The 21444-nt window shown below is 39.0% G+C and overlaps 1 protein-coding gene across 5 annotated transcripts in view; it reads left to right on the top strand.

The window, feature by feature from the left end:
• Positions 1-21444, top strand: part of Phactr2 (phosphatase and actin regulator 2) — a 381904-nt gene that overhangs the window by 155815 nt on the left and 204645 nt on the right. For 4 of the 5 annotated variants that reach the window (XM_090338008.1, XM_090338007.1, XM_090338010.1 and 1 more), the window contains one exon: positions 4216-8672. The exons of the other annotated variant lie outside the window; for it this stretch is intronic. In XM_090338008.1, the coding sequence (XP_090194134.1) occupies positions 4216-4231 (16 nt within the window). In that variant the 3' untranslated portion in view covers positions 4232-8672. Of the gene's footprint in view, positions 1-4215; positions 8673-21444 lie in introns of those variants that run through there. 5 annotated transcript variants of the gene reach the window in all.

Genomic DNA, 21444 nt, shown 5'->3' with positions numbered 1-21444 from the left:
AGGAGAGAGTTTAGGATAAATAGTACTGTTCCTAATCAAAATAATGTAGAATTATGGTGATGTTTTGCACTTAGCTACTGCTCATGTAAAAGGCAGTAGTATTCTTAGCACCATCTACCTTGCAGGAGGAGGGAGACATCAAGAGCCTAGGAAGGATAAGTTGGCCCTTTAAATGTAACTTAGCTACACTGCAGCTCTCCTGTCTTCTAATTAGTGGCGGACTTTATTTCCTTGTACCATTTAAGCCATCCATCAACCTCTGTGCTCCCTGTGGATTCAAGGCATGTAACAACTGGGTTAGAACTTATGTCCTTTCTCTTCCCAGGCTTCCCCTTATCCAGAGATAGCTCTCCCATAGTGATGTATGAGGGAATACTGGAGGCACCCATTCCCATACACAGCTTCCTCTGTGTGTCTTCGGAAGGATGCGAAAGGTTGATAACATTGATTGTTCCTGGTTGGTCACCGGATGGTGAGGGCAATCATGGGAGAAAGACATGTCACCACTTGCCTGCTCATTGCTTGTCACCTTTCCAATTTTTGAAACATGAGACTATTTTCTCATCTCACATATTTTAAGTGTGAGATTACATGTACACACATACATATATGCTTCTTCAGCAGTGTTACTCTGTGAAGTATCATCATCCTCTGTGTCTTTACAGATGACTTAGGTAAGTGTGATTTATCAGAGCATGGCCTCAGAGGAACTATACTTGAAACTGCAAAATAAAATCAAGGAGCTCCTCCACAGAGAAGCAAGGAGGCCGGATAGGGAGTAGTTCTCTTTCCTGGCTGCCTCATTTACTTATATCAGGACAGAGACCTGAAGAGTTGGAAACTGTTGAAAGCTCGGTTGAATATTAAGAAGACATAGCCAGCTTGTGGCCTGACTTCTCAACTGGGTCTGGAGATGCTTCATTTGCTCAATGGAAGCCAATATGCCACAGTAGTGAAACTTTTTTAAAGAAAGGGGAAATGAATTATTCAGGACCTCAGTCTATATCAAATGAGAAAGTTCAGAGAAGTAAAATTTTATATTTGTGAGTATTTTCACTCTTTTATTATTGGATTGAGTGGAAAGGAGAGTAAATGTTCCAAGGTAGCTTGTGGGGAAATGAAGGAAATAGTGTTCTTATCTGAAATCTATGGCTTAAAAATAGCTTTTTCTTGCCCCTTTTCACTCCCTCTAAACAGAAAGAAAATCAGAAGGGAGTGGGGGGTATTCCAGTTTTAAGGGTAGGAAATGTAGGAAATTTCAGATTTGAGTCTCTGGAAAATTCTGGGAAAAGGGTGGATGCAAGTTTTAACTATCAGAGTAGGTCTATTTATTATCCCACAGATAAAGCCTAAAGCCAAATTTGTCATTCTGCCACACAGACAAACCTCTCAGGAGGCAGATGAATACAAACCACTGAATAGTAACAAATTTAATATTTCACAGTTTTTTAATACTTCCAGCTGTAAAATTTTAGAGCTGAATATGAAGATAAGATGCGTCATTTTACTTGTTGACCAAATCTCTATACTCTATAAAAAGATGCTTATAATCCAGGCATGGTGGCTCACCTCTGTAATTTTAGCTTTTCAAGAGGCAAACGCAGAAAATAGTTCAAGGTCAGCCTGGGTAAAGTTAGCTTGAGACTCTATCTGACAAACCAACTAAAAGTAAAAGACCTGGGAGATAAAAACTCAAGTGGTAGAGCACTTGCCTGCACAAGGCCCTGAGTTTAATCCTAGTACTGCGAAATGTATTAAAAAATCAGTAAGGTGGCTCACTCCTCTAATCCTAGCTACTAAGGATGCTGAGATCTGAGGATTGTGATTCAAAGCCAGCCAGGCACTACCGTCCGTGAGACTTATCTCCAGTTAACCACTAAAAAAATCAGGAAGTGTTGCTGTAGCTTTGAGCTGAAGAGCTCAGGGACAGGGCTTAGGCCCAGAGTTCAAGCCCTACAACTGACAAGAAAATAATGCAAAGATTCAAGGCCAGGCCAGGCACAGAAGTTCAAGATATTACTTCTCAACATATAGCTGGGCACAATGGTTCACACCTGTCATCCAAAGCGTGTGGAAGGTTGGGATGAAGAGGATTGTGGATCCAAGCTAGCCTGAGCAGATAGAAAAGCCCATAAGATTCAGTCTTCTTCGAGGGAAGCGAGACATGGTAGCATGTGTCTGTAACTTCAGTGACAACAAGTATAAAAGTAGGCCAGTCAGGGGGCCGGGAGTTTAGCCTAGTGGCAGAGTGCTTGCCTAGCAGACACAAAGGCCCGGGTTCGATTCCTCAGCACCACATACATAGGAAAAAAAAAAAAAGCTGGAGTGGTGCTGAGGCTCAAGTGGTAGAGCTCTAGCCTTGAGAAAGTCCAAGGACAGGGCTCAGGCCCTGAGCTCAAGCCCAGGACTGGCAAAAAAAAAAAAAAAAAAAAGTAGGGCAGTCATCACTCAGTAGTGTTATTGGTCAGAAAGTGAGATGCTATCCTAAAAATAATCAGTTTACAAAAGAAACCTCAGTACTAGCTGGGTGTTAGTGGTTCAAGTCCATAAGACTCTTGTCTCTAATAAACTACCCAGAAAAGGCCAGAAATGGTTCAAGTGGTAGAGCACTAGTCTTGAGCAAAGGAATCTCAGGACCCACACCCAGGCCTCAAGTTCAAGTCCTAGGACCAGCGCCAAAAAAATAAACAAACAGAAAAAAAAAAAAAGACAGGAGGTATATGGCTCAAGTATCATCCGTCTAGCGATGAGATAGCCCTGAATTCAAAACCCCCAGTATTGCTCAAGAGGGAAGGGAGGGAAGGAAGGTGGAAAGGAGAGGGGGGGTGTGGAAAGGCTGTGCCAAATAGTACATTCCATGAGTATGGAAACGCAAATGAGAATGGTGTGTTGTCTCCATGTTCCCATGGTCCAGCAGCCAAAGTCCTACACAAAGAGCATGTGATAAATAACTGGCATGTACCAGAGGCTATCGAAGCACAGAAGAGAGAGCCAGTTGTGCTTCTTGGAGAGAGGGAAACAGAAGAGTTTAGGGACCACTGAGAATGAGATATTGCAAACTGGAGATGGGGGGAAAAAGATGAATGGAAGAATGTGAGCACAACGCAACATAGAAGCTAATGACTAGCGTTAGCTTACCAAAGCGGGTGACAGAAACCTGTGGGGCTTTAAATCATACTCAAAAACCAAAAGCTTTTGGTAAAGAATGGGTACAATTCTAAACCGGTGAATGGAATCCTACTCCACAATGATAAGGCTGGGGATGATATACAGCCTGAGACAGGGAAAGCATTGCGAAAAGAGAGCTAGCAAGGTTAAGCGGAACTGCATAAAGGTGGAAACTCGAAGCTGGCTGAAGAGCTTGATCAGATAAAGCTTTCTGGAGAAGATGGCTCTTGACCTTGACAGTGAAAGCACAGATGGGGAACGGAGGGAGGGAACTGTATTGTTGAAAGAGATAGTGTGCGAGAATATTCAAGAACTCTGTAGGAAGGAAAATAAGCCAGTTGGCTAGCTGGCTAGCAAGCAAATTGTAAAAGTAATACCAGCACTAGATGGGAAGGTTTTAATGGTTCTGAGACAGGCGGTCATGGAAGGATCTAATGATACATGGGAAAAAAAGAATAAAGATGAGTAGGACATGCAATTCTAGAAGTTAATATTTTAAATAGTAGACCATTGAGCAAGATAGAAAGTACCAAGGCAGGTTAACTAACTAAATAAAGTTGCATAGCTATGGAGATGTTTTAGAAGTTACCTGTAGACTACCGTAGTAGAAATGTCCCATGAGCATTCTCATATCCAGGTGTGGAAAAGCTAATTTAGAGTCACCAGCAGGAGATGGTAAGATGCTAAAGCTAATGAAACCGTGTCTATTTTTATCTATCTTTTACATTTGCAGGCCAGGTGTAAAGTAACAAAAGCCATTGGTGTAATGTCTCACTCTGTTTAATATGAATGAGAAACTGACCCACAAAGATAGCAATATTTAGTCTTGCTTGCTCTATGAACTGAATATCAGTCAGGAATCTTTTATGTGATTCTCTCTGCTCTCTAACTGTGTCTAACAGTATTCTGTTATGACAACAGTTTACCACAGTAATTCAATCAGGGAACATCTAGAGCAGCTTTTCCCTGGCAACATAACTACCTTTTTCAATTCATTGGACTGCATACAACATATCAAGGACTCACCATAACTGTTTCTTGCTCTAGGTTCCATCGCCCATAAGAAGTATAGGACAGCTTGAAAATCGATTGATCATCTTAGTGGAAGCCCTGCTTCCTGAAAAACCTGATATTGCACTGAGATGTGAATGTGTATATTTCTGCTTAGTTGTGGCCAAGGAACTTTGATCGAAAGCATCCTTCTCCTGGACCACCCAGATGGGGTCCAAAAGCACCAGGAAAGGTGTAACTAGCCTTGCTGCCCAGAATGTGAATTGATGGTAAGGGACAGACACTATGGTTACACGAGCTGTTCTTCTTCGGGAGTTTTCATCGAAGAAGATGAGCAGAAGACAATCACTGGCTCCCTCCCACCAGAAAGCCAAATGGTATGGAGTGTGTAGTTTAAAGAAAAACGAAGATTGCAATTGCTGGGCCCTGCCATTGGGTGGGAGTTGAAAATCAGAAAGAAAAAGAAAATATTTCATTATGTTAATGAAGAAAAAGCAAAGCACAAATGTATTTTTGAAAGTAGGCATTTGGTATTTGAGAACTTACTAAGGGACTTGGGAATCTTAACCACTGATATAGATTCCTTAAAGACTTTCTAGAACATTCTTGTCTCACCATTAAGTTGGTACAGTATAGTACCATTATTTTATGTTGTGCCAGTGAATCTAGTTGCCAGAAACGTATCTGAATGTGTTTATGCTTCTTTTTCTTAAATGCAAGAAACTTCTACAACTCGTACCAAGCATGCTCATTGAAATTTTGTTGCATGCTTTGCATAGCTCGGCTATACTCACTTGACATTTTTTTATATACTTATTGTTAGTGACTCCACCTTCCACAAGGATAGCAGGACAGGGCATACAGTTAGATGTAATGTGACCCTATAAAACTGTTACAAACTTTAGAAATAAATTTTTGGGCTTTCCCTATCTTGATTATCTCCAGAATCAAGCAACTAGTCAAAAAATTTGTTTGATTTAAAGACCATTTTGACAATCATCAGACCCTTTACGTAAGCCAGGTATACGTGTGTGCTTCTGACTGTTAGTTCTGAGGGAGAATGAAAAGGACCCAGTATTTTTTTCAATTATATATATACATATTATATACATATATTTACATATTTGGGTTGCTGCTATTAAAATAAAATCAACCATGTGGGTTTAAAAAAAATGGGGTAAATTGTGTATGAGGAAAATCTCATCTTGTATCTTAAGAGCCTGCAAATCATATCTATAAATATAGTATTGGCTTTCAGTACAAGAGGGTGAGTCAGTGAGCTTCAGTCAATACTGTTTACAGCAGCATCCTTCTGCTACTGTCCTCCTCTTCTCTGCCAGACCAAGTACAGCTTCCACATACTTCTACCCATCTGTAAATGCTCCCTTGTGTTCCATTGTTCTCTCACAGCTACTTGATCCCCCTTTTATTTAAAATGCCCACAATATGTAACATTCTTTGAGGCGGGAATACAATTTTCTGAATTGTTCCTGGTTCTCAATGGCAAAGGATGTGATTGCTTAATTTCACTCCCAAAGTAAACATTTTAAATGTTGAGTAAATTGAGATTTCCCTTTCCACTTTCCTCTCCCATTCATTAGTATTTTGAAGAAGCACTTAAAATTGGATTATCTTATTTAGAAATCTTCTAAAGGGCCGGGAGTTTGGCCTAGTGGCAGAGTGCCTGCCTAGCAAGCATGAAGACCTGGGTTTGATTCCTTGGTACCACATATATAGAAAAAGCTGGAAGTGGTGCTGAGCCACAAGTGGTGTAGTTCTACCCTTGAGAAATCCCAAGGACAGTGCTCAGGCCCTGAGTTCAAGCCCAGGACTGGCAAAAAAAAAAAAAAGAAAAAGAAAAAAATCTAAAAATTAGCCTCAATTGACCTATCATAAAAAGGCAGGAACTTTTTTTTTTTTTTTGAAGAAAAGTAACCATAGGGCCAGGAGTTGGGCCTAGTAGTAGAGTGCTTGCCTAGCATGCACAAAGACCTGTGTTTGATTCCTTGGTACCACATACATAGAAAAAAGTCGGAAGTGATGTGAGGCTCAAGTGGTAGAGCTCTAGCCTGGAGAAAGTCCAAGGACAGTGCTCAGGCCCTGAACTCAAGCCCAGGACTGGCAAAATAATAATAATAATAATAACTGGCATTATTACAGCTCTTGGTGCACTCAGCTACATGCATTAATAAAATCAGCCTGCTTTCTGTGTCACCATTTCACTAATAAAGATATTCTTTGGCTTTGGAAAGAAAATGTTTGTGCATGCCCATAGGTCTGGCTCTGAATTGGGATTTTTGCTTTGGTTCATTGTTTTGCAGTGTAGGAAAGTGTTCTGCCACCGAGTTGCATTCCCAGCCCTTGTGTTTCACTCTAGCTATAAAAAAAAAAAATTGTTTTGTTCTTGTTTTGCAGATATTCTATTTTTTTCTTTTTCTTTTTTCCTTTTTTTGGTGGGTTATGAAGCTTGAACTCGGCCTGGGTGCTGTCCCTGAGCTCTTCAGCTCAAGGCTACTGCCCTGCCCCTGGGTCTAGACTTTGTCCCTGAGCTCTTCAGCCCATGGCTACCACCTTATCCTTGAGCCAAAGTCCCACTTCCCCATTTTCTGGAGTTTAATTGGAGATAAGAGTCTCAGGTCCTTTTGTGCCTGGGCTGGCTTTGAACCTTGATCCTCAGATCTCAGCCTCCTGAGTAGCTAGGATTACAGGCATTAGCAACCTTGCCCGGCCATATATTCTTTTCTATGATTATACTTTATTATCATTTTAGTGTCTTGAGAAAAATAATAAAAGAACGTGTTTGGTTTTTTTCTTCTTCTATCCTTATAAACTTTGAAGTTTTGTAACTTCTAATCAGGAGAGCTCTATTTTGTAGTAAGAGACATTGACATCATTTTATCACTTAAGATACTTGACAAGAAACTTTTCACTTGGTTGATGAAAAGAACAGTCTTTTTCCCACTAGTGATGCATATAATACATTTTTTAATCCTTCCAGTGAGATTCATTCATCATAAAAATGGGATTTTAATGTATCATTTTTCTTGCACCATATACCAGGTTTATGAACTACCTATACCTTTCTTCAGTTAGGCTTAGAGAAACTTATGTTTGAAGCTTAAAAGTAAAAAAGAAATTAACCACGGCTAGCCTAAGTCATTGGGGTTCACCAATAACTTTATTAAAATGGTCCTTTAAATAAAAAAAAGTTATAGTGATAATTAAAGGCTCATGAGCTAAACTGTATGTCACAAAATAAGGTTCTGTTTTCCTGGCTAATTTTACATAGTATCAACATCTGGCCATCCCTACTATTATCCTACCCAGGATTTCCTAGCTGGCCAGTCCTGTTTTGCAAAGGCCTTAGCCTCCCTCCCTGCAGTTACATCTCTGCTCACTGCCAGTGTTTCTGCAACCCAACCACTACACTTCTGTTCTGTGAAAAAAATGACTGTGTGCAAAAATTAGATTGGTTAACTTGGTTCTGTTTGCCTGTTTGGTACAAGAGGTTGAACATGGAGCCTTGTGTATATTAAACACATGTTCTGTCACTGAGCTATTTTACTCTTAACCCTGATTTCTTTCCTATTACAGTTGTAATCCAATTGTAGGTTTTCACTACCATATAATGTGAGATTGGTATAGACCAAGTAGGTTTTCCTGGATCCCTGAGATACAGAAGAAAATAAGCCCATCTCAAACAAGGTCTCTGCCAGGAAAGAACCAGACAGAATATAAAAACCAAAGGGACCAATTCCATCTTTTTTTAAAAATGAGGGGGGAAATGCTCATTAATATTAATACAGTAAGAACAGGCTAAATGGTTTTGCTCAGCCTCTTCATGCTCATTATCATCAATCAGTACAAAAAATTTGTTCTCTGGTGATCAGCATTCAATTAAGTAGCTTGTTTTTTTTGTTTTGTTTTACTTTGTTTTGTTTTTTGTCTGCTGAAATGTCTTGTATTTCGTGTGCTAACTATAGTCTTAAGTTAATTCCACAAATGATTTAACCGAAGTCTGCAGTATTCAGGGAACTGTCCTGGCATTTGAACAGCTGTTAGAATTGAAGAAAAAGGCAAACACATCTATCTCTTTGAATTACCCAGGAAGGCTGACATTCCAGTTTCATCTTCATCTTATTGTCAGAATGAGTGTAGGCATTTGTCTCTTCCTAATGTCATAGAAAGTTCTGCAGGTTAACCCAAATGTATTAAAAGAAATAGAAACAGTGGATACATCTTTCCAAAAGAAAGTCACCAAGCAGGGAGGGGTGGCTCACACCTGTAATCCTAACTACTCAGGAAGCTGAGAGCTGAGGATAAAGATTCAAAGCCAGCCCAGTCACAAAAGGACCTGAGACTCTTATCTCCAATTAACCTCTAGAAAATGAGAAGTGAGGGTTGGCTCTAGGGTAGGGAGGTAGCTTTGAGCTGAAGAGCCCAGGGACAGTGCGAGTTCAAGCCCCATGACCCACAAAAAAAAAAGAAAGAAACTCATCAAATTTCAAAATGAGTAAGTCCTTAAAAGCCATAACTCATCAGTTATGCAGTTAACTCAGTACTGATTGGCACATTAAAAAATATATAGTAGTGTTAAATATATGTATGAATGTGTATATATACATATAGCAGCTTATACCAGAAGGAGAAAAAAATAATACTGAATATTTTGATAAATACCTTATCAATACTTCATAGAATATTGAAACACAAGTTTCAAAATTTAAACTATATGCACAATTGAAAAAGGAAGTCTTGCATGTGCTTTTAACAGTGAAAACTTCCTCTTTTTCTCTTGTTCAGAATTTTCACCCACCTGTAAGCATTTTAAGAGGTTCTAGCAGCATGTTTCATAAGTAATTCTCCTAAGTGTAGATAAGATGGATTTAAACTAACATAAGATAAATGAATCTATGTCAAGATAGCAGAATTGTTGGGGCATTCCTAAATTCTGATGTGAAGCCTAGCCCTTTACTAGTAAAAGTATATATACTCAGATCCTTATTTCCCTAAATCCCTAGAGTATATTGATACAAGAAACTTCTTAGTATCATTTATCTACAAAATTGACCCTTAGCCCCTTGGTTAATCTCTCATTACAAAATATTTGCTTCCTGGTGTCACACACACACACACACACACACACACACACACACACACACACACATACACACACAGAGAGTACATGAGAAAGCAGAATGAACTTTCAGCATTCATCTATGTGCCAGAAGGGAAGAGTGCCAAAAGTATTCCACTCAATGGGAACATCTTTCTGAGGGAAAGCGTACCCCTCCATAATTCAAATCCCACTTTCAAAGAGGGATTTGAGTGGCTACAGTAACTAAGTTTAGTAGGGACACAGGTAGAAAACCCTCAAACCATTCTCATTTTTATTTCCCATTTACTTTGTAATCAGCAAACTTAAGCTCTTAAGAACTGTGAGCTACCATTAGCATTTCTAGAAACCAACTGAAACATAGCCCACCTGTGCTTTTTTTGAAGTCAGGAGTCTTCACAGATTAAGAGATCCCACTGGCTACTTTGGATTTCTGGCAAACAAATCGTGTGGTAGCGATTCCCACCTACTGCCTTTACAAAAAGGGACATTCTAAGCTTATGCTAGGATTTACTACATGCATGCACATACACACCCCCCAAAAAATGTCATTTAGCTTGTCACATTGCTAGTGCAGATGTGCATATATAAGCAAAGCACCACTGATCAATGTTTCTTAGTGGGCTGCTGGTGGCATTTGGATCGGTATGATCCAATTTGGATCAGTGGGTACAGAGATGTCCCCATTCGTTGCAAGACATTTAATATCCCAGGTACCTGCTGACTGTCAGCAGCATCCCCGGTCATTGTGAAAACCAAAAAGAAAAGCCTTCCTCCTTGTTCATATGCTCTCCACTGGGGGATGGCACCCCTCTACCAGAGTACCAACTGACTGCTGTTGCCTGAGAAAACACAGGGAAAAGTGCCGATTCCCAAGTTTTATGTCACCTCCTTGGTTTTTGGTTTTTTGTTTTTTTTCTCTCTGAGCGCCATCGTTTTTCAAGTCTTCTACCTGCATGAAGTCTTCGTTGGGCAGTCGTGGCAGTTATTGTGGACATTATGTATAATGACTTGGAGGTTACCCCATAATGTTAACCATCCCCACCCCCAGTTTCAGAGAATTTTGTGTTTATCTTGCCAATGAAGGATTTAATCCACATGCCCATATTTGAAGTCCCCTGTGTAAATACAGCCCTATGATTCGCCCTTTCTAATAAGATGTATCAATACTGTATCATGGTGGAACTGTGGATAAACCGTGGGCTTGTTCATATTCATGTAACAGTGATGGTCTCACTCAACCCAAGTGAAACAAGGGGAAGCTGCTAAAAACACAGAAGCATACTTTCTCTGTCTCTTTGTCACTGAAACAGATTGGTCAACACGCCTTCAAGTTTTTCAGATGAATTCTTGTGAGTTAAATTCACCTTAATTAATTAATTTAGCCATGTGTAGTTGGGTGAAATGTTAAAATTCTAAAAAAGAAAACCTCAAGGCAGAGCAACATAGAGTTAATAAAGATAGTTAAATAGTAAACTTATAGATGGTGCTTTAAAATTCTTAGCTTTTTTAATAGCAGTATTTTTTTTAAGAAAATAAATAGAAAGGAGTCAACAAGGTAGAACTCCACTCCAGCCTCAGGTCAATTTTATGGTATATTAAAATGCCAGTAAGAATATTTGTGCCACTTGCCAGTCTGAGGGCTTCTCCCTTGCCTGGGTGCTTTTGTGATTGGATTGTATCTTTACATTTGTAGAGCATCTCCACAATGAGAAGTTGCCACTGCACTACTAGCTAGTATTTGGATATAATCAGTGACTTGAGGGTCAAACCACTTTCCTCACTTCAAATATAAGCACTTGTTTTTTTGTTTGTTTTGTTTTAATATTATTATGTGGCTTAGAAATGGGCCTTGTGTTCAAAATATTTCATACCAATTTCACCAGTGAAATATTTACTAAAATTTCAAGTTAGGCTTTTTTTTCTATGTAAGAGTGATTTTTAAAATAATAATAATAGACTTGGAATTTTTTTGTTATTTCAAGTTTTGGTTAAAGTGATTAAGATGGTTTCACTGTGAGCATTATCAGATTACCTTAATGAATCCTGATTTCCAGTGAGTGATCGAGACCTTCAGATAACAGAGTAGAAGATCTGTGTGTGTAAATAACTGGAACTGTACACTGATTAACCTGACACTTTCTCTTTTTGTTGTCCTTAATCTGTACTGTATTATAGTATGTGGGAATAAATATCTACAAGTATACACACATATGTTATGTATTCCACTATTGTAACCTGAAAGAAAGACTGTGTATTATCTTTTATATTCCATATTGGTGTTTGTGTTATTTAAGAAGCAAACTTGTGCTCTATCTAGTGGCATAATAAAATAGGATACTTTGCTGTGCACAATTTCAAGTGCCTTAGAACATTGTTTAGCTTTCCTAAGTACATATAAATGCATATATATGTGTATAAAATCGGGAAAAGTTACCTCAATAAAAAAATTGAGAAAACCCTAGTTGTAGTTTGTGCCAATTTGTATTCTCTTCAGATAGTGCTTTACTCCTTTTGAGTTGAAAGTTCAGAGTCTACTGGGCATCTGTCAAAAGAATTTGGAAATGTTCTTTACGACAACAGGGATCTATTTTTTTTTTTTGGTCAAACATGGGGCTTGAACTCAAAACCTGGACCTGGGCCACCCTGCACCCTGTACCTGAGCTCTTTGCTCTACCACTTTGCACCACAATACCACTTTCCAGTATTCTAGTGTTTAATTGGAGATGAGTTTCATGACTTTCCTGCCCAGGCTGGCTTTGGACCACCATCCTCAGATTTCAGCCTCCTGAGTAGCAAGGATTATGTGCATGAACCACTAGCAAATTAAATTATATTTTTAACTATGTTTAAAGAATTTAAACTCACATTTGGCTCTAATCACACTAGCTATTATGGACTAGCTAGAAAAATGCAATGTTGGAAGCATAATCTGATTGAGAGGTAGGAATGGCCCCAACCAAGATGTTGACTATCGAAATGAATTTGGAAGTGACTGTTACATGTGGGAACTGATGCATCTCTATCTATCAAATGGCTGACCTGGGCAGGTGATGATTGGTGCCACTTGCCAATATAGAAAAGAGCAGAAATAAGATTGACTCAAAGGTAGAGCAAGACATATAGAAGATGGGGTGAGGAGTCTAAGAGGGGTAGGAGATTTTGGAAACACATTTAGAGGGATCCAATTTTGGGCACATAGTCTCAGTTGTCTTACTTGCCTTTTGCTGGACTGTCCATGTAGACAAATGGACTATAATCTGAGTGGATATTGGTTTGAAGATTCAGGGAACAGTCTGGACCAGAGGATTAGAGTGTAGGTCAGTGGCATAACACTGCCTGGAATGCACAAAGCCCTGGGTTCAATCGAGTGCCAGAGATCTCTGGGGGGGGGGGAATAAAAAAAAACAGAAAGAAATCTGGGCTCCAAAGAGGAAGCTGATCCTAAGTAAAGATTCAGAAACACAACAAATCAGAAAGCCTGGATTGATGGGATTGCATTAGACTGGAGAGTTTTGCATGGCAAAGGTCATGGCAAGTGGAATAAATAGAAATCCCACAGATTGGGGAAAAATTTTCTAGCTACATATCAGAGAAGAGTCTCATATCTAAACTATACTTAGAGCTCAAAAAATTAAGCCCCCGCTCAAGGCTAGACATTTAAAGAAAGATTCTCCATAGAGGAAATAAGAATGGCCAATTGACGCATAAAGAAATGCTCAATACCTCTGGCCATAAAAGAAATGCAAATCAAAACAACATTGAAATCCCACCTCACTTCATAATGGTCATTATCAAAAAAAACTCCAAAAAACTAATAACAGATGCTGGTGGGTATGTGGCCAGAAAAGAACTCTACTACACAGTTGGTGTAGTTCAACCGCTCTGGAAAACAGTATACAGGTTCCTCAAAAGACTAACCACAGAGCTTTCCTATGACCCAGCAATCCCACTCCCAGGCATTTACCCAATGATCATAAACCAACCAACACTAATGCCACCAGTACAACCATGTCCACTGCAGTATTATTTACCATAGTTAAGATACAGAATCAACCCAGTTGCCCCTCAGTAAATGGATGGGTCAAGAAAACATAGTATATATACACAACAGATTTCTATGCTTCCATCAGAAAGAATGGCATTCCCCCATTCATAAGGAAATGAAAAGACATGGAAAAAAATATATTAAATGAAGCAAGCCAGACCCAAAGGAACATAGACTGCATGATTTCCCTCATTTGTAATAACTAGAATGTTTATAAATCTATGTTGGTAAAAAACAATTACACTTGTACATGGTTAAATAGCACTCTAAGCATTCTTACACTGAGAACAAAGGATATTCTTAGGAGAGAAACACAGTGTTTCAATAGGTATGTCCATATGACCCTATAAAATGATGCTTATCAAAATGAACTCCAAGAAATGGAAATTTTTTTTTTGTGGGTCATGGGGCTTGAACTCCGCCTGGGCACTGTCCCTGAGCACTTCAGCTCAAGGCTTCCACCTACCTCTAGGCCTGGGTGTTATTTCCCTGTGCTCTTCAGCTCAAGGCTACCACCCTACCCTGAACCAAGCCCCACTTCCCATTTTCTAGAGGATAATTGGAGATAAGGGTCTCAGGTCCTTCATACTAAAGCACAATGATGTTCATTGCAGCACTATTTATCATAGGGAAGATACAGAACCAACCCAGATGCCCCTCAGTAGATGATTGGATCGAGAAGATGTGGTAGTTATACACAATGGAATTCTATGCTGCTATCAGAAAGAATGACATTGCCCCATTTATAAGGAAATTGAAAGACTTGGAAAACATCATATTAAGCGAAGTAAGCCAGAACAAAAGGTTTCCCTCATTTGTAATAATTAGTACACATCCAAGACTCTTCTACTAGAGGATTACAATAGCTTAAAACATAGGTACATAAGGTCATATAGAAGAAGACTAAATGAAAGGATCTCTAGATATGGAAACAAGAGCTTTATCTTGTGTGATTGTTGTTAACATGCTGTTATTTGCTTCTCTTTTTGTTTTTTTTTTTTGCCCTTTGGTTAATCCCATATTGTTACTGTATCTGACTTTGTTGCCTGGTATATTGTATATATGTTTATTTATTTGAAATAGGAAAGGGAATGGGGGAAAACAAGATGATTGGGAAAGGGTGAGGGGAGGGAAATGGGGACAAAAACCTGAGAAGTAATGCACCTACTACTTGGAGAATGTAACTGTAACCACTCTATACATTACCCTGACAATAAAAAATACTCTTAGTTCCTTTTGTTCCCAGGCTGGCTTTGAACCTTAATCCTCATATCTCAGCCTCCTGAGTAGCTACGTTTACAAGTGTGAGCCACCACGCCTGGTTATGGAAATGTTTTTTATTGTACTGTTTTTAATTATTTCTTTATCTTTCTTTTTCCTTTGGTTTATTCCCTGTTGTCACTGTTTTTTATTTCTGTATCCTTTGTTGTGTATATATTTATTTGATTAGGGAAAGGAACGGGAATCACAGAAGTAGGTGGAACAAATAGTGAACCAATTCAACAGTGATACTCACTAGATACCATGTTAGAAATAAACTTTCCAACATAGTGGTGGGGGGAGGGGAGAAGTGAGGAAAAAATGAGGAGTAACAGTGTTCTAAAAGAAATGTACTCATGCTCAATGGTTTCCTTCATTTGTCATAATCAGTAGAAACCTTGGGCTCTCCTAGCAGAGATTTGCAATAGAGCAAAACCTAGATACATAAGGCCATATAGTATGACGCTAAATGAAAGGACCTCTATAAAAACAAAACCCATATAATGAGTGATTGTTGTCCTTAATGTACTATGTTATCTCTCATCTCTTTTGCTGTCCCTTGGTTATCTCATATTGTTATAGTATCTCACTTTGTTATCTGACATATTGGTATTTGGTTATTTGAAAACAAGATGAGGGATGGGGGTGGGGGGAGGGAAATGGGGACCAAGACATGAGAAAAGGTATCAATATATGTGAAGTAATGCACCTTCTATCTGGTGAATATAATGTAACCCTTCTATTAATTACAATAAAAATATATGAAAAAAAGAAATGTACTTGTTACTTTACTCATGTAAATTGTAACCCCTCTGCACATCACCTTTACAATTAAATTTAAAATATTTAAACACACACACACACACACACACACACACACACACACACACACAGTGGAAGCTGAAAATCATCATCACCTGTAATGGAATCTGGACAAATGGATGACACTCTTCCAAAGAAAATGTAGCTTAAGACCCCATGAAAAAATAGCTATAATAAAAAGTTAATAAACTATTTTCATATTTCCTAACTTTGTCTCTGAGACTATAGCATCGGAAATCATTTACACATCAGCTGAGTGGATTCCAGTATTTGTTTTTAATTTAACCAGGGTCTTACATGGTAGCTTAATTTTAAATAAGATAGAATAATATTTTATTTAGGAGATTAAATTATATAGCAAAAATATATTTGAATATTCCTTATATTGGACCAATACTAAATTCACACATCCTATCCAGTAAACCTCACACCATCCATTTTTACTTCATGGCTGGAATACATGCCTGATTCTTTCATTTAGCTGAGAACCAGAATTGTTTCCAATTTTTTTCAGATTATGGAAGATTTGTATATATAGAATGAGACATTCTGGATATGAGACCCAAGTCCACACAAGAAATATTTTTATGTTTCATGTGTATATTTTACACATAGCCTGAAAGTAATTTTATACTATATTTTTAGCACATCTGTGTTTTGACAGCTACTTGTCTCATGAACTCAGGTGTGGAAATTTCCACCTGTGGTTTAATATCTTATCTTGGTGTAAGAATGGGACTCAGCAGAGTGAGTCGTACAAGGAGCAGCTGTGGTACAGCTGTATTACCTGGATGCATAGTGGAAGTGCATGAATGTCTCAGGTCTATACTTTTTTTTTTTTTTTTTTTTGCCAGTCCTGGGCTTGAGCTCAGGGCCTGAGCACTGTCCATGGACTTTCTCAAGTCTAGAGCTCTACCACTTGAGCCTCAGCACCATTTCCAGCTTTTTTCTATGTATGTGGTACCGAGGAATTGAACCCGGGTCTTTGTGCATGCTAGGCAAGCACTCTACCACTAGGCCAAACTCCCAGCCCCTATACTCACTGATGCTCACTGACAGGCAGAGACACCACCTCCCTCAATACTAATGCCAATAAACGTATTCCCTCTCATTTTCTGAAGTTCATAAATTAAATGATGCAACTCCCCATAATTTTTGTTTTGGTCGTGGTCTTGAACTGAGGGCCTGGGCACTGTCTCTGGTCTCTTCTGGTCAAGGCTAGGGCTCTACCACTTTGAGCCATACTTCCACTTCTGGTTTTTGAGTGGTTAATTGGAGAAAAGAGCCTCATGGGGACTTTTCTGTCCGGGCTGGCTTTGAATCATGATCCTCAGATTTCAGCCTCCTGAGTAGCTAGAATTACAGGTGTGAGTCACCAGAGCCCAGCCCCATGTACTTTTAGGTTTTCAATAATTTTCAATAATGTTTCAATAATTTGTTACTCAAAGGAAAACAGATGAAATGATTAATGACATCTATTTCCTAAAGCTAGAGTGAATAAAACTGAAAACTACTAGAGGCAACTTAAGCACAGTACAGAAAATTCAGAAGTATATTTCCAAGTCTATTCACCAATCAAATATGTACTTTAGAATTAACAGTAAACAGAAAGCCAAAATAATATAAAGACACTATGTGATTAAAAAGAAATCAAGCATAATAGTACTTGCCTACAGTCCCAGCTACCCAGGTGGCCAAGACAGGATGAGCTCTGAAGCCTGGAGGTTTAAACCCAGCCTGTGTAACAGCATGAGACCTCCCATCCCCCATCCAGACAAACAGGATGAGAGCATACAAATTTACTAGAAGCAAGGGAGTTGACGCAAATGAAAGATTTGCTTGAGTACCATTATCTGCAGAAGTGATACTCTACTAGACACTATATTGAAAATGGACTCTACACTTTGTAGGTGAGTATAGGAGGGGGAAACCTGGGAGACATAGAGGGAAGGGGTTGCATTGTCCAAACAGAAAAGTACTGTTTACCTGACTTATGTAACTATAACCCTTCTACATCACCTTTATAATAACAATTAGATTTTTTTTTCATTTTGGAAACCAACCAAGTACTCTCAAGAATCTGGGGAGTACCAGAAATGTATAGAAAGTAAAAGGATAGGATCCAGGGAAGTGAAAAAGTATGCAAGTGAACAGAATTCCATTACATGCATTTGATCTAATGCAAAGCTCATGACCCTGACATATCCCAGATGCTGGAGGCCCTTGTTTTGGGCGGCTATCCCACGACATAATGCATTTAGGGGAATTACTACATTTAGCTATAAAGGGGATAATAACTCACATTTACCAAACATTTACTGAAAGTCAGGCCAAGTCCAAACATTTCACACACATTTCCTCATTTAACCCAACAGCAACCCTATGGAGTATTAATAATAATAATGTCATTCCCATTTTTACATTGAGGGGAGTAATCTGCGGCTCACTTTCCACCAAGTTACATGGTAAGAATGAGCTAAAAGAACAAAAGCAATGACAGCTAGAATAGCATACATTCTACTGCTACTATACAGCCTTGTAGGGAAATGTTGGTATTTCCCTAGGTACAATGAGGAAGGCCAGGCACCAGTGGCTTACATCTGTAATCAATCCTAGACACTCAGGAGGTTGAGATCAGAGTCCTGGTTCAAAGCCAGCCCAGACAGCAAAGTTTGTGAAACTCTCATCACCAACTAACCACCACAAAACCAGAAGTGGCACTGTAGCTCAAAGTGATAGAGTGCTAGCCTTGAGCAAAAGAACTTAGGGACAGCACCCAGGCCCGAGTTCAAGTCCCACAAGGGACAAAACACACACACACACACACACACACACACACACACACACACACACACAAATGTTAAGATGGAAAGTGAAGGAAGGAGTGACATTGTAAAGAGGAATGTATTCATTGCATGACATAAAATAACCCCTCTGCACAACACCTTTGAACAATAAAATGCATATGTAAATAAAATAAAATTTAAATTTACAAAAGATGATAAGAAGGCTCTGCCTCCCCACATCTTTGAGCAATGTTCAGTCTCTAGACAGGTAAAATCTGTTGAGTGGAGGCTCCACACCGGCTTCTCTTCCTCTCTGTGAAAGATGACTTCTTAATATTCCTGCTCGATAGATATTTCTGCTTTTTGGGTTGACCTTAGAACCAACTGTAACATCACTAGCGATTGCCTTGCTAATCATGCAGAAATTCTTTAGCATGTGTTTTGTTTTATGCAGACAGGAGTCCCAACTTTACCATTTAAAACTTACCATCTGACAACACTGAAGCAGAACATGTGAGTTCCTAACTTGTTCTCTCGTTGCATTTAAGTATCTTTACTTCTTATATACAGCATAGGTCATTCAAGCAGGCCTCCCTATCTAAAAACGTTACATTTAGAAGAATAAACAAATCAAAACTACAAAATTTGTTTTCTAAAAAAAACGGCATCAGGGGCCGGGAGTTTGGCCTAGTGGTTAAAGTGCTTGCCTAGCATGCATGAACACCCGGGTTCGATTCCTCGGTACCACATACATAGAAAAAAAGTCAGAAGTGGTGCTGAGGCTCAAGTGGTAGAGCTCTAGCCTTGAGAAAGTCCAAGGACAGTGCTCAGGCCCTGAGTTCAAGCCCGGGACTGGCAAAAAAAAAAAAAAACGGCGTCAGTACTGGACATATACTTTTGCCTTGTACCTTAAACAATACAGTAGAACAATTTGCATGTGCTTATTTTTTTTTCTCCAGTCCTGGGCTTGAGCTCAGGGCCTGAGCACTGTCCTTGGACTTTCTCAAGGCTAGAGCTCTACCACTTGAGCCTCAGCACCACTTCTGGCTTTTTTCTATGCATGTGGTGCCGAGGAATCGAGCGCCGGTCTTCATGCATGCTAGGCAAGCACTTTAACCACTAGGCCAAACTCCCGGCCCCCAAATGCATGTGCTTATTTTGTCTTAGGTATTTACAAGGTATTAGAATTTTGAGGGTGGGGGTAGGGGAAGGGAAATGGAGACCACGACGTGAGAAAGGGTATCAGTGTTTATGAAGTAATGCACCTTCTAGCTGGTGAATATAATGTAACCCTTCTAGTAATTATAATAAAAAATATACAAAAAAGAATTATGAGACATCATCCAGAGACAATTTTAAATGTCTGTGATGATGTGCACAGGTTGTATTATGTGAGGGAAGGGACCCCCGTGGGAGCTGCTGGCAGACAGAGAAGGCACAGGTGTGTCCCATCTTCCTTACAAACACACCAAGTTCTCCTGTAGCACTCCTCAGCTCCTCGAGGATAATTGCTGTTGCAAAGTCTCCAGGTATTTTCTCTGCCTGCACTATCGTGTTTCAGTGTAAATTGCTTTTCATTTTCTAATGGCTTTTAACAAAAATTGCCATCTTCCAGAATATTCTCAAGTTTTTTTCCTTTTGATCTATGTTGATCTGTTCTCCTTAACAGCTCTACAGTCGGCCATTGTAAGAACAGTTCATTTTTTTAAAATTAATTCCTTATTAATGGTTCTTTTAAGTTGTTTTTTCTTTATTACAAGCCGTGCTACTGTGCATGTCTTGGTATATTCATCTGGAGGCATTTTTCTCTTTTTATAAATTAAGAACCTTTGTAAACACTATTAATATTGTCAGGCATATAATTTATAACTCCTAAAGTTTCTGCTTCAAAGTCTATTTAGTTTGGCTATCCCAAGCAATTTTTCTACTTCTTTGTGTACATTGGTTTCGTGGTGTTCAGGAATTTTTGAGTGTTGCTGATGGAAAGTAGTTTTCTAAGTAGAAAAACCACTGCCTGGGATGTAAATGGAGCTAATATGATAAACACAATTTCAATGGCTGAGTTAATTTCATATGGAGAAAAAAACTTTTCCAAGCTTACACAAAGCCAGAAATTCTGCTTAATCACTTTAAATGAGATACCATAAATTACAGCATACTACTAAGAAAGTAGAAACAACATTTGGATTTAGTGCCATTAGTAGAATATTTCTGTGACAATTGCTGTTACTGGTAGGAAATCATACAGAGATCTGTATTAAACAATATCTAAAACACCTTCATCTTATGTACTAAATATTTGGTGATGGGGAATTTTTTTAATAGGGTCCACTGCATGGCTAAGAGTACAGTCAAATTTATGCCTGAGTTCCATTCTGGCTTCAAATTTTACCGTCTCTGTAAGACAGAAGTCACTTAACTATTTCTTAATCTCAAATTTTTCCAAAAGCTTTTAATAACAAAAGATAATACCATAGCAGTTTCAATCCTGTTATAAGAACTTTTGAGTCAATACACATAAAGTGCTTTGAGCAAAGCAATTTGTGGGGAGTAGTTGCTAAGCTGGTCTCTGTTGAAAATAAAAATTTACAATTTTTGTGAGTAGTGTAACGACAGGCTACAGTGTGAATATTTGGAATGGGCTCCAGTTTGGAAGAGTATGAAAAATGTTTGTACATGCAGAGAAGATATATATTCCCACACCCCACCTTTCTTTTTCTTTTTCTGTCTCCTGACAGAAACACAGAGTACCTTGACCGCTCTGCGACCTGGCCAGCTGTGAGCTCTGTTTCCCTACAGGCTTGAACCCAAGCTGGGGCCTCGAACATTCCCAGGCACTGGTAAAATTGTGTAGACTCTTAGAAAACATTGAAAGGTCAAAATATGCGGCTGAACACATAGAAACCAGCCCTGGCCCTGAGCCAAACTTCTTAAGCCCTCAGATAGTCTCCATAATCCATTCTCTTTCTTGTGAATATATTGAGTAAAATCTCTCTTCTCACAGTCTACTGAAGCACTCTGAAAGTAAATTCTCAAGAGATGTTTTGAACTAATCACTCTAGCACTCATTGCTTCTTGTTTTAGGAATTCCAGCAAACCCCATCTCAAGGCTGTTTGGGATAAATCCCTCTCAAGAACACTCTTGCTATTCCTTTGGGAACAACTCAAGCTAGGTGTTCAGGAGGTGAAGACCTGGGCAGGGAAATGAAGAGCCCTTAGATGAGCAAAAGAGA

The sequence above is a fragment of the Megascapheus bottae genome, chromosome 8, assembly GCF_031878675.1.
Source record: "Megascapheus bottae isolate mThoBot1 chromosome 8, mThoBot2.hap1, whole genome shotgun sequence".
NCBI classification, from domain to species: domain Eukaryota; kingdom Metazoa; phylum Chordata; class Mammalia; order Rodentia; family Geomyidae; genus Megascapheus; species Megascapheus bottae.
This window is presented reverse-complemented; position numbering and strand designations above follow the sequence as displayed.